The sequence below is a fragment of the Phyllobates terribilis genome, unplaced genomic scaffold, assembly GCF_046119375.1.
Source record: "Phyllobates terribilis strain yellow unplaced genomic scaffold, ASM4611937v1 Scaffold_4__5_contigs__length_816908805, whole genome shotgun sequence".
NCBI classification, from domain to species: Eukaryota; Metazoa; Chordata; class Amphibia; order Anura; family Dendrobatidae; genus Phyllobates; species Phyllobates terribilis.
This window is the reverse complement of record NW_027362764.1, coordinates 670,502,913-670,516,722: the sequence shown is the minus strand read 5'-3', so window position 1 is coordinate 670,516,722 and position 13,810 is coordinate 670,502,913. Positions and strand designations below refer to the sequence as shown.

Below are 13,810 nucleotides of genomic sequence, written 5' to 3'. Positions count from 1 at the left end.
CGCACAGCCAGTACAAGTTAAGTCTTATGAGCAACAGACTCAAGTGACAAACAGTACAGTTTCCTTAGCAGCACAGCAGTTCACAGTCTTCTCAGTACTACATTACAGCACAGTGAGATGGAGTTGGGGGGAGAGTTTGCTGAGGGAGATGATCCCTGTGACACCATTTCTTCCATTCCTTATTTTTCTGCCTGGCAATACTCTGCACTGCTAGTTCAGGAACTCTACCTGACCTGTGCTTAGCTTCACTCCTGACTTGAATCCTTTTCACTTGCAGGGGCGCTTCTGTGAGATACAGAACACACACACCACCTTTCTCTTTGGCTACAGCCTGACAGTAAACAACTTCCCTACAATCCCCCTGGGGCTCTGCTAAAACACTCCCCTTCTCCTGTGACCGTGTTAACTCCTCTAGTTGCTGGATGCTTCTGCAGCACAACAATTTCTGACTCCTGTGATTGTGTTACTTCTAATAGTTGCTGAATGCTTTTAAAGAAACAGCACTACTTCTGCATGTCACACTCTGCAACAGCACTGCTTCTGCATGTCACAATATATGCAAGCCAATTGGACACCTGTTATTGGTAGCATATGGCTTCAGCGGTGTGGTTTACAGAGCAATAGGAACAGAACTACTCAATTTTATATATTAAATCCAGAAAGGTAGGCAGTGTTTATAAAAAATATACAAAGATGATACAAAATGGGACCAAAACAATAAAATCTATACAATTATATACAATAAAAAGGAATAACAAAAGAGAAGTACTAAAACTGATGTTGCAGGAATGGTTCTTATCAGAGAGTTTCTCTCCATAAATATTAGGAAAATGGAACACTTACAGCAAATTATGTCTTCCCAAATGAACAAAGACAGAGATGCAAACTTTAATTTTTATTAGCTCAATGCTATGTCCACATACCCCTCCTTGATGAACTCATGTGGGGGCTGGTTGTGGGATATTCTAGGTCCTTTACAATTCCATGAAATCCCCAACTTACAGGATATCTTCACCCCTGGAGGTCCCAGGTGGTAGATATTGTCATCATGTTTCTTATCACAATTTTATCTGTCTATAGAGATTAAACTTGGCCTTGATAGCACTGTCCGTCAGACTGTTATTAAGTTGGAGGGGTTAGAATGGCCTTACGGTGATGGGAGTGAATGTGTTATATATGTCCCTTCGCTATGACGTCAAAATATATCTCCCCTAAATATAGGATCGATGCAAGCCCTATCCCTGGAAAAGGTACTTCTCTACCTCTACGTAAACAGACCTCAGTCTTGCTGTCTTTTTCTCAAAGAATTTCTCAGCTGTAATTACCTGAACACTGCAGAAGGTTTATACTTCAATCAAAGTTGAAATGATAGCTCTATTCCTCACTTCTCTAGTTATAATTAATTTATTTTTTTCCCAGCCATAATTAATCCCAAATGTTTAATGTCAGTACTTCAATGGAGGTTGAAGTGTTAGAATTGATTTACTCAAGCAGCACAGCCCACATTATGTGTTTCACCCAACTGGATTAAATTGCAGTCTGCAGTACCTCTTTGCTTCTCTCCACCAAGGCCATCCACCGCTTCTTCATTGACAGTAGAGACAGAGGTGATGCTGTATAACATCCCTTCTGCTCTCCATTGACAATTAAAAAGTGGGGGCAGCACCAAAGGGGAGAAGTGAAGAGACGTCATAGTTTTCTTCAATACTATATTGTATAGAAAGTAAGGACATTGTAGAAATGTTCATCTGTGCATTAACACTTACTCATTTTCTTAACGGCACCAATTATCAATGTCAATAGGCACATCATTAAGCTTCCATGCATGTTTATGTGTAAGAATCCATTCATCTGAACAGATCTTGAATATTTTTCATGGTCTAAAGTGGGTCATACATCGCAGCATTAACGCAAACATTGCCTCAACAAAGCACCAAGGCTAAGCAACTGAATACTTATGTAGATATAATTACATGTACATATGGTATATGCTCAGATATTTCAGTTTTTCTTATTTGTGGTACATTTATATAAATTCTGATTTCACTTTGTCATTATGGGATATTATATGTAGACTGATTAGAAAAACTAATCAGAAAAACATTTTAGAATAAGACAATAATGTAACAAAATGAGGAAAATAATGAAAGGTTCAGGATACTTTGTGAATGCGCCGTATATCATTACAGGAATGCAAGAGAAGCTTTGAATTCTAAAACCAAATGCCTATCGGCAATGTGTCTCTTCTCATTAGTGATAGAGAGAGCTGGACCACTCCATAACTTTTTCAGACAAACAATTTATGAAAATTGGAATTTTGTCTTATACGTGACACATAAGTGATGATTACTTTACCAATGTCAAAGTGGAGAATAAGAGATTCAATGGGATTATAAAGTAGAACCAGCAAGAAGCTTAGATTATTAGAAATTCTCTTTCCACATAACATCATTTATATTGTGGCTGGACGATCAGATCTGTTTTTTTACCACATATCCTTTAATCACCGTGTTCTCAGAAATCGCCATTTAACGTACATTACTGGACATGAGTTTCTGAGACGGATTGGGGTAAAGTCGAATTTGAGCCAAAGGATATCTCTGTGCGGTTACCCAGCAAGATGTAATGACCGCGGACAGGAGTTTCTCATTTTATTCAGAGGGAAATAGAATAAAATGAGTTTGGGTTATCTCAGAGCTCACATACCACAGCCACTCAGTCCTGTGCAAAATGTCACTTTAGCATTTCACAGTCAACTTCTGATATATTGTAAATGATGAGACTACATACAGTATATATCCAAATATAAAATGCACAATATGTCAGAATTTCTATATCACATATGTAAAGTAGTCACAAAGAAGCCTACAAAATCCTGTTGTATGAGTGCTATCCATGGTTTTCATGACTGCCCCATGATATTCTATGGGGCTGTGAGTTCTCAGTGCTTTAAATGAGCTCTCAGTGCTTTAGGCGAATCACCATTGGTTTAACCATTTATCACACTCATATTTTAAAGGAAGACAGTCCACAAGTTTCAGAGATCAGTTTTTTGGATGTTCGAGAAAAACGGACTGCGTTTAATCAATTGATTTTATCAGATTTTCATCAGAGATTGGTCAAAGTTTCATCAGCTTTTTTCACTGATGAGAAAAATAAAAAGCTTCGCCACCTTCTCCTTTCAGTCAGTAAAAAAAGGACAGCGCATGGATGGCATTAAAGTTGCTGTCTGAATTTTTCACGAACTCATAGACTTTCATTGGCGAGTTTGATCAATATCGGATATGTCACCTTGACTTTGTACACGCCACTCAGTACGCAAAAAGTCACTGAGATGTGAACTGCCCCATAGACTGTCATAGGTAGGACTGCGATCTGTGAAAAAAATGGATAGTGCTTGTATGGGAAAAACTGACATGTGAATGAGCCCTTTAAACAGAAAATTTGTTCAGACAATAATCTATGATAGGTTTCTATATATATATATTTTTTTTTAAATCTAGTAATGTTTACTTTTTTCAATCATATCACTATATTGAAAAATTCTGAAATGTTCCAGTTTTCCCTTTGACCACTAAGCCTAATATTACCTGTTCTATAGTTATCACCTTTCAGTAGTCATCTCCTTATCGCCACAGGCAGGATTACAATGACTGGTAGCACCTATATATAGATAATACATAATCACACCATTCACAGCTGTGGCTCACCTCCTCCCTCTCTCTGCACAATGACCTCTGCACAGGTCACAGAGCATGTCTAAAAAAAGGAAGTGAATTAACATCTTCAGACTATAGAGGTTGATGATTCATGTGGCTTCTTGTAAAGCATATCTATCTAGCATAACAGCAGCCCAGACAAGATGACTGTCACGATAATCCTCTACAGAAAGTACAGACAGTGTAGGCATAGGGTAGTATTAGCAGTGATAGGAAAGTTAGAATAATACTGTAATAAGATAGCAGGCTGTTAATAATAGTAATTATATCAAATAGTTACATTATAAAAATAAAAACAAATTAAAATAATAACAGCAGAAGTACAATAAGTAGTGTAATATTAAAAATATTACTAGTAATAACATAATTAGGTTTGATCCAGGGATCGTGGACTGATCGCCTTTTCTCGAGGTCAAGAAGGAATTTTTCCCCGTGATGCAAATTGGCTGAATGTGTCCTGGGGTTTTTCCCTTCTTCTGGATCAACAGATTTAGGCATAGGGACTTTAGTAATACCATTATTAGAATCACAAGAGTAATACAAAATATAAAACAAATTAAAATTTTTAAATTATTAACAGGTATATTTTTAATTGTGATAGTGCAGCAATAATAATAATAGTAATAATAATAATAGATTGTGAGGCCTAGTCCCAGTTAGTTAGTAACTTAGTGTAGGGAGTACAATTCGGTGAAGGAGGATGAACTTGATGGACCTAGGTCTTTATTCAACATACGTTACTATGTTACTATGTAAAGTGAGTATGGAAAGTATTCAGACCCCTTTAAATTTTTCACTCTTTGTTTCATTGCAGCCATTTGGTAAATTCTAAAAAGTTCATTTTTTTCTCTCATTAAAGTACACTTTGCACCCCATCTTGACTGAAAAAAAAACAGAAATGTAGAAATTTTTGCAAATTTATTAAAAAAGAAAAACTGAAATATCACATGGTCATAAGTATTCAGACCCTTTGCTCAGTATTGAGTAGAAGAACCCTTTTGAGCTAGCACAGCCATGTGTCTTTTTGGGAATGATGCAACAAGTTTTTCACACCTGGATTTGGGGACCCTCTGCCATTCTTCCTTGCAGATCCTCTCCAGTTCCGTCAGGTTGGAAGGTGAACATTGGTGGACAGCCATTTTCAGGTCTCTCCAGAGATGCTCAATTGGGTTTAGGCTGGGCCAGTCAAGAATGGTCACAGAGTTGTTCTGAAGCCACTCCTTTGTTATTTTAGCTGTGTGCTTAGGGTCATTTTCTTATTGGAAGGTGAACCTTCGGCCAAGTCTGAGGTCCAGAGCACTCTGGAAGAGGTTTTCATCCAGGATATCTCTGTACTTGGCGGCATTCATGTTTCCATCAATTGCAACCAGTCGTCCTCTCCCTGCAGCTAAAAAACACCCCAATAGCATGATGCTGCCACCATCATGTTTCACTGTTGGGATTGTATTGGGCAGGTGATGAAAAGTGCCTGGTTTTCTCCACACATACCGCTTAGAAATATCATCAAAAAGTTCTATCTTCGTCTCATCAGACCAGAGAATCTTATTTCTCATAGTCTGGGAGTCCTTCATGTGTTTTTGAGCAAACTCTATGTGGGCTTTCATATGTCTTGCACTGAGGAGAGGTTTCTGTCGGGCCACTCTGCCAACTGGTGGAGGGCTGCAGTGATAGTTGACTTTGTGGAACTTTCTCCTATCTCCCTACTGCATCTCTGGAGCTCAGCCACAGTGATCTTGGGGTTCTTCTTTACCTCTCTCACCAAGGCTCTTCTTCCACGACTGCTCAGTTTGGCTGGACGGCCAGGTCTAGGAAGACCTCTGGTGGTCCCAAACTTCTTCCATTTAAGGATTATGGAGGTCACTGTGCTCTTAGGAACCTTGAGTAATGCAGAAATTCTTTTGTAACCTTGGCCAGATCTGTGCTTTGCCACAATTCTGTCTCTGAGCTCCTTGGGCAGTTCCATTGAGCTCATGATTCTCATTTGGTCTGACATGCACTGTGAGCTGTGAGGTCTTATACAGACAGGTGTGTGTCTTTCCAAATCAAGTCCTATCAGTTTAATTAAACACAGCTGGACTCCAATGAAGGAGTAGAACCATCTCAAGGAGGATCACAAGGAAATGAACAGCATGTGAATTAAATATGAGTGTCTGAGCAAAGGGTCTGAATAATTATGACCATGTGATATTTCAGTTTTTCTTTTTTAATAAATTTGCAAAAATTTTTACATTTCTGTTTTTTACCAGTCAAGATGGGGTGCAGAGTGTACTGTAATGAGAAAAAAATGAACTTTTTAGAATTTACCAAATGCCTGCAATGAAACAAAGAGTGAAACATTTAAAGGGGACTGAAAACTTTCCATACCCACTGTATATTACTATGTTAAGTAAAATAAAAAAGGTACAAAAATCTAAAATCCAAAAATAAAAACATATACAAAAAAGAATGTTTCTCTACCTGCTTTTAATTATTATAAATAGAATAAGTGATACATTCCCTTGAAGTTACAAAGCCATAGGCAGTAATTAGGTATCATATTTCCTCGTGCCATAGAGAAATAAAACACATACCAATTTTCCAAATTGTTCACCTGAAACCAAAGCTACAACTATTACAAAGAAGGGGAAATCATCAATACAAATAACATGTTCACAGACGCTTTACTGCCTGCTTAACCCGCCAGTGACCAATAATACGTCATTTTACTTTACTGAGATGTAAGAGAATAGCACCCCCCGATGGGTGAAAATGCAGCAGCTGTCAGCTATACACTACAGTTGACAGGCTACTGCATCAGCCACGGAGAGGTGCTGGCACCAACCATGGCCGTTTAACCCCTTAGATGCTGCTGTAGTCAATAGTGACTATGGTATCTAGATGGTTAACAGAGAGTGGGGGCTCCCTCTTTAACCCCATCGACACCCTGAGATCATGATTTTGTGGTCCTGATGGACGCCATGGCAGTTCACAGCCAAATAATAGCCTCAAAGTGTGCCGACTATAGGGACCTGTTCAGATGTTAGCAATATTTAGATGGTAAAAATAATGTTTTTTCTTTCCTGTCATGCTATTTTGCATTCATTCCTGAAAAGCACCTGAAGAGTTAATAAACTACATGACAGCGGTTTTGAATATGTTGAAGGGGTTGTTTTTTAAAATAGTATCACTTTAGGGATATTCCAATATATAGGTCCCCCAAAGTCACTTCAAAACTGAATAAACTGAAATTCACTTAAAAAAAAAGAAAGAAAAATTGCTTCTACATTTTTAAACATTCTAACATCCTAAGAGAATAAAAGAACATTTTACAGATGGTGCAGATGTAAAGCAGATATGAGATAAATGTTATTTATAAACTTGCTTTGTACGGTATGACTATCTGGATTAAAGGGATTAATTCGAAGTTTGAAAATTGCTATTTTTTGGGGGAATTTTTTGTCAAATTTCTGATATTTTTATGAATGCAAAACATATCGACTTAAATTTACCACTATGATAAAAGTATATAATGTGTCATGAAAAAAACTATCTCAAAATTTCAGAGCTATTGCCACATTAAAGTGACAAGTCAGATTTGAAAATTTGGCTTGGTCACTAAGGGGTTAAAGCATTATAAAGCCATCAATCATTTTTTTTTTCCCCATTTAATAAACCTTTTTAAAACCATGGACCAACATTTTGTACAAATTTCCTAATGTTTCTTGACATTTTTTTAATCTGAGCCTGAGCTATAAATCTCTGGCCCCCTGCAACTGCCAATTATTTAGCACAGAATTGGGAACATAGTTAGATGCCAAAACACGGTATTCAGAGGGTTACATTTGATTTAAAACACAGAAACAGGCCCAATCTGCTAAGACCACTCATAGAAAACAGACAATAGCGAAATACTCATAGAATAGATTTCTTAAAGGAACCATATTTGATTTCTTACCTAGCGGTTGCCCGCCGATGATCCTCGCATACTCTCCTGCCACCGCAGCTCTTGCATGTCTTTCACTGACGTACTGTACAAATGCATATCCTTTATGTACCGAGCATCCAACTATTTTCCCATATTTTGCAAATATTGCTTCAATGTCACTTTTTTTCACAATGCCTGTATTAAGGTTGCCAATGAAGACTCTGGAATTGATTGACCTCGGATCATTCTTGTTTGTGATGTTGCTAGTCTGTATTTTGCCCGTCATTACTGGAGATATTGGAGATATCTCAGGTCAACTGCAACAATAGTAAAAAAAAAATAAAAATGAATAATGATATCATTAATATAACAAAGATCACAACATGAACCATATATTGCTCTTAACAGACAGAAAGTCGATAAGACATTTGCCCATCCCAGGCCGTTAGACAGTAATGTCAAAGTGCTGTATTAACATATTTTTGCCCTGATCATAGTATTACGTCATGAAATTAATGTTTTTGCTCAGGTTAAAAGGTTATTTTTCAGGAAACATGTTGAGTGCCTTTCCCGAAAGAGAATGTATAAACTTCTTAAATGGGTAAAATTGCAATGTGCATGAAGAAACAACTAACTTTGCAATTTACTGTACCTCTTATAGTTTACTGTTCATTGTTAAGGATACCGACCACCTCTGATAGTTTCCCAGGAGCGTGCACTTGCAAGTTGTTTGCTAGCTTGCAAGCACATCTATGAAGCTGGCTGGATCACTGGATCTGGCCATTGTCAGTCCCAATGGGCTTCTCCGATGCTGGAGAGGAAAGGTTCTCTACTTGCACATGAGAAAGCGCTCAGTTCATACTAGTGAAGCAGTTTTTATTCCACAATGCGTTTCCACACTGGCATCTTTCTGCAGGGTAAAAATCAACTGTACCAAATGAAACGCGTAGCATACACTCTGTGTCTTGTTCATATTTTTTGTTGATTATTCAATAGAGCCATAGATTTTTTTATTTTGATAGTGGGAGCTGGATATTTCTTAATTTCCAAACATTACAGACAGCGTGATCCGTGCACCTGGTGGTGAGTGAGCTGGACTTTTCTTTACTATAAATTAAGATCCTTGATCTAATAATATAAAGAAGCGGATTTTATTCTACAACGCGTTTCCACGCCAGACTTGTGTACTGTCCGTACAGTTGGTTTTTACACTTGAGAAAGATGCCAGTCCAGTGGGGAAACGCGTTGTGAAAAAAAAACACTTCTTTATATTATTGAATCAAGGATCTTCATTAGTGCAGCCCAAAACCGTGAAGTGTCTTTACCTTCATGTATCTTGGCATTCTATGATCTAGTGTGCTCTATTTCTCTATAGTGCTTATCAATTCATATTAGTGTCATGGTCATGTGCTTGTCTGAACTGTTAAAGTGCAATATAATCTATGGCATTATTCACATGTCCGTTTTTGTTTACGGACCTTGTGTCTAGGAAAAACTCATGGAGACATTTATTTTTTTTCCCAATATCACAGATGAAAAGGTCTAATACAAGTCTATTGGTTCATGAAAAACATTCTTTGATGCACATATGTCCAATTAGATGGATGTTAAAAATGAGGACAAATCTCGAAAGATTATGGATTCTAATGAAAATTCCTTTGTTTAGATGTAACGCATACAATGTGTTTTGAATGTGTACCGAACTCTTGTCAAGTGCAGAACACCAGTAACAGATCCAGACTTATCTCTTTGACAGTGTGATGACTCCAGAGAATTGTGTCTCATTTATTGGATTGGAAACCAAGTCAAACTTGCTTGAAGCGCACTTCACAGCTTTGCAGTCTGACATAATCCAGTAAGACTCCAGCAGAGTTCCCCAGGACCTCACACTTTCTACCTGTCTGCTTGGATGGGGCCCCAAGTCCGATGTTGAGTTCTCTTTGCCCTGAAACCTCTCTTCTAAAAAGGAATCTGACCGTTGGGTGTTGTGTGATGTGTTCTGTACTCACTTGTACAGTACACTAACAGTTCTTGCCTCTGTTCTTCCTAAACTGCCCCCACCTTAACATTACAGCTTTGCTGAGGCCCACCATCTTCCCCTTTGCTATGACCCGACCAGCCTCTTCCTCTCAGGGGAGGCAGAGCCATGGAACTGTATGCTTCTTCCGGGCCCTAGGCCCAAGACCGCCCCGGGATCTACACAAAACTTAGGATGGGTCCTCATGCTGTTTGGAGATTGAAACTAACACTACTCTTCGCCTCTTATGGATCCACTGAACTTAAACATCTCACTCACTGTCACTGTCTGAGACTTCCTCAATTTACTCCTGAAGCAGGAAGTGCTCCTTCCACTTTTTATCTGATCTAACCTCTCCCAATATGTTGGCTATTCCCAATCTTTTAACTATATACTTGCCTGACTGCTACCAAATGTATCCCTATTAGTGTTGAGCGAGTATGTTCGTTTAACCCTTTCGCCGAGTATACTCGGCCGAGCACCGAGTGTTTATAGACTGCTCGGGCTTTAAGTTTTCGTCGCTCCGTGAACATGATTTGCAACTGTTTGACATATTTAGTACATGTGAGGAATGCCTGTTTTTCCAGCATTCCTCACATGTATTAAATCTGTCAAACAGTTGCAAATCATGTTCACGGAGCGACGAAAACTTAAAGCCCGAGCAGTCTATAAATACTCGGTGCTCGGCCGAGTATACTCTGCGAAAGGGTTGAATGAACATACTCACTCAAAACTAATCCCTATGCCTTCCACTGATTCCCCTATGGATGACTCTGCACAATCCCTGTGGGCGACCTTGAGGTAAAACCTCCAGGAAAACTGAGACACAAAGCGACCATAAGGATAAAATGCAGATTTATATAAAAACAGATAACAATAAAATATTACTATAAGTTACTATAAAATTCACCTCCCTCTTGACATGGCGTCTTCTTCTGACCCCCTTACATGCTCTATGTTACTATTCTTGGGACAGGTGACTGATTTCCCTGCTCCAGAACCTTGACTCCATGGCTAGGAAGAGCCTTCCCGCCAAGTCCGATTTGGTATCCAATGCACCACTATCTGGAGTTATTGCACTGCTAGAGAAATTCTGTCTGGATCTGTTAATGGTGTTCTGTACTTGGCAAAGAAAGAAGCATGCTTTCTAAATGCGTTATGTGTTACACATAAATAAAAGAATTTCCAAACAAATCCATCATCTTTCCAGATTAATATTCAAGTGCGCGCCGACTGGAAATCCTTGTTTTTCAAATCCATCAACATTTATCACACCAATGCTTTTAAAAGAAGTTTGGCTGCAGTCCCATCATGTTTTTACTTTAAGTGTTAGGCCACATTGCCATGTTCAGTATTTGGTCAGTATTTTCATCTGTATTTGTAAGCAAAAACCAGAAGTGGAACAATCAGAGGAAAAGTAAAATAGAAACACGTCACCACTTCTGTATTTATCACCCACTCCTGATTTTGACTTACAAATACTGATGTAAAATACTGACCAAATACTGAACGTGTGAACGTGACCTTATAAGGAAGTTGCACTTATAATGGAACTGACCAGTGTTGAACCTTTGAAGCGCTGTCTGCTTTTTTCTCTTTTTCACACATGTTGCATTAAGGCCAGGGATGGTCTTCTTAAGAAAACCTCTTTAATGATACATTTCTCTGCTTTTACATTCTTGATTGTATTATCTATGTGACATTATGATGGTAAAGGAATTGAATATGGAATTGCGGCAATACCAGACATAGTTCAAGGACAGGAGTGGAAGAAAAAGTATATAATTTTTTTGTAATCCTATACAAGTACATTAAAAAGAACCTGTTGCAAAAATATGCTTTCCTCTCTCCCATCATATCCACAAAGTGGGGATGCTAATAGCAAATATATTATATTTTAATACTGAACACTTTTTTCTTTCTAAAAAATAATAAAAGTTACAGAACTCAAAGCAACAAACACAATGATGTTATAGATACAGTATATGACCTCTATTCATTTGCTCATTGTAAGATTCTCTTGATGTGAGTTGCGGAGTTGAGATATTTCTGCTATGTGTTCCCTAATTACTGTATGTGCACTGGAAAGGCAGAGATGAATACTAACAAGACGAGAACAATATCCACTATCTGTTTTTTTTTCATTGCCTATTCAATTTTTTTCAATAGAATATTATCCTCATTTCCAATTGCCTACCAGCTTTTCTAATGGCCTTTGAAGGACATATCATTCTGTATACAGTACGTAACTTCTCTGAATATAACATTACTGGTATAGTATATGCTCGTTGTATCTCAGGAGATATCAAGATGTAGTAATTTTACAAAAATAAAAAAATCAATAATGATAAGAATGAGAAAAGAATTGTATGTTATTGTGCAAAATATCACAAAAATATTGTGTCGTAGATGTAATTGTAAAAATCTATAAAACTATCTCCTAAGAGGGGATGTGTCACCCTCATATTGGGGATTGAAGCATGGCTTCATCATGTAATGAAAGAAAATAGAGCTGGCACTCTAAGAACACTACATTTGACATCTATTCAACTATGACATCCTGCTGTGAAAAGATAATTAAAGTAGGTTATCTGCTGGAGAACAGACACATGGTTTGGGCCCAGTATATACCAGAGGCTGTGAGACCTCCAAAGAAAATTCTTCTGGTCTTCAAAGCAATTATATCAGACTCGCTAGCACCGAAGTCCAGTTATGAATATTGTTCTTTTTGTGAATGGCGTAGGTCATATAGTTATGGGAGACATATTTTTGAAATCATGACGAAGTGCTGAAAGTAACGCATTTACTTATATCACTGGACGGCCATGTTTCTTATCTATGGAAAGCTAAAATCATGATAGGAATTATCGCATTAATATCTCACGCCTGGAACATCCAGGTGGGCAGATTTCCTGAAAATTGGGGATCTCAAAATTTATTTGGGACATAGCCACATCCCATTGACCAGCCCCCATATGAGCTCAACAAGGGTACATATGTGGGAGTGATTTTTATCTAATAAATACAGATTTTGAATTATAATCATTTTCAGTCTTGGAAGTTCTAGTTCGCTGTAGTTCTGTACCGTTTCCAAAGGAGAACTTCCCTCCGCTAAGATCTGTATAATTTCCATGACAACAGGTCTAGTCTAGTCATTTTGTTTTGTTATCCCTTTTTATTTTACCTAATTGTATATATTTTATTGTTTTGTCGCCTTTGTATTATCTATTGTATATTAAAAGATTAAATATATTAAATTTAATAGCTTCGTTCCTCTTGCTCTACAAACTGCATTCCTGAAGCAAATTGGCCTGTATAAGCGATTGGTGGTGGTAGCTAGTTTTCTTGGGATGTTGTGAAGCATGGCAGTGACCCTACGGGAGTATAAATATATATTCTATGCGTTGGAATTGGATGTGTATATACTATATGTTCACTGTGATTTCCCCTATAAATAGCCTAGCAGCAAAAGCAGCCATGGCCTCTTCCATCAATTGTCAGTAAATTGCTTAATTGTCCTGACTATTGGAAGCAGCGGAGTGCTGGTTCGAGACAACTTGGTAACAGCGGGGGGATATCTGCAGGATTCCCAAGCTGGTTTCCTGACAAATTGGTGGCAACAGTGGGAAATCGGCATGATTCCCCGGCTGTTCCTTGGCAAACTTGATTGTGATGCTGTCTTCATTGCCGGATGTTCCTTGGCAAACTGTATTTCATGTGTATAATTTACCGCTGTGCTGAAACACAGATCACATAGATGCTTAAAATTGAGAGGGTGCAAGAAAGCTCTATATTATTGCCCAGAATAGACCTCAATGTAGGTATTTCAAATCTACTACACATTTAAAGGTTGTGGAAAAATGATTTTTAGATGTTAGTGGTTACCTTTAGTGGATAAAATTGCACAAACTTAATTATCTTGATTTTCAGATACCCTGATATGCAGTTTGCCGCCTGATCCAAGTTTCAGGTTTTTATCTTATCGGAGGGTCTCTCCTAGTAATATAGGCTGGATGTGAGGTCTGTGTGTTTCCATAGTGCTGCTGTCTTCATTAGCTCAGATATTAACACAACTTCAATTCTATAATTTTTCCACTTCTTGTCCTAGCTTTTTTCTATGCTTTCCATTAAAATTAAGATACCTTTCCACCTCTCCACTGCAGATCTGTT

The 13,810-nt window shown here is 38.0% G+C and overlaps 1 protein-coding gene across 4 annotated transcripts in view; it reads right to left on the bottom strand.

Annotated features, from left to right (window-relative positions):
* Positions 1–13,810, bottom strand: part of RALYL (RALY RNA binding protein like) — an 897,462-nt gene that overhangs the window by 371,094 nt on the left and 512,558 nt on the right. For all 4 annotated transcript variants that reach the window (XM_073679515.1, XM_073679514.1, XM_073679512.1 and 1 more), the window contains exon 3: positions 7,654–7,940. In XM_073679515.1, coding sequence (XP_073535616.1) covers positions 7,654–7,909 — 256 coding nt within the window. In that variant the 5' untranslated portion in view covers positions 7,910–7,940. The remainder of the gene's footprint in view (positions 1–7,653; positions 7,941–13,810) is intronic.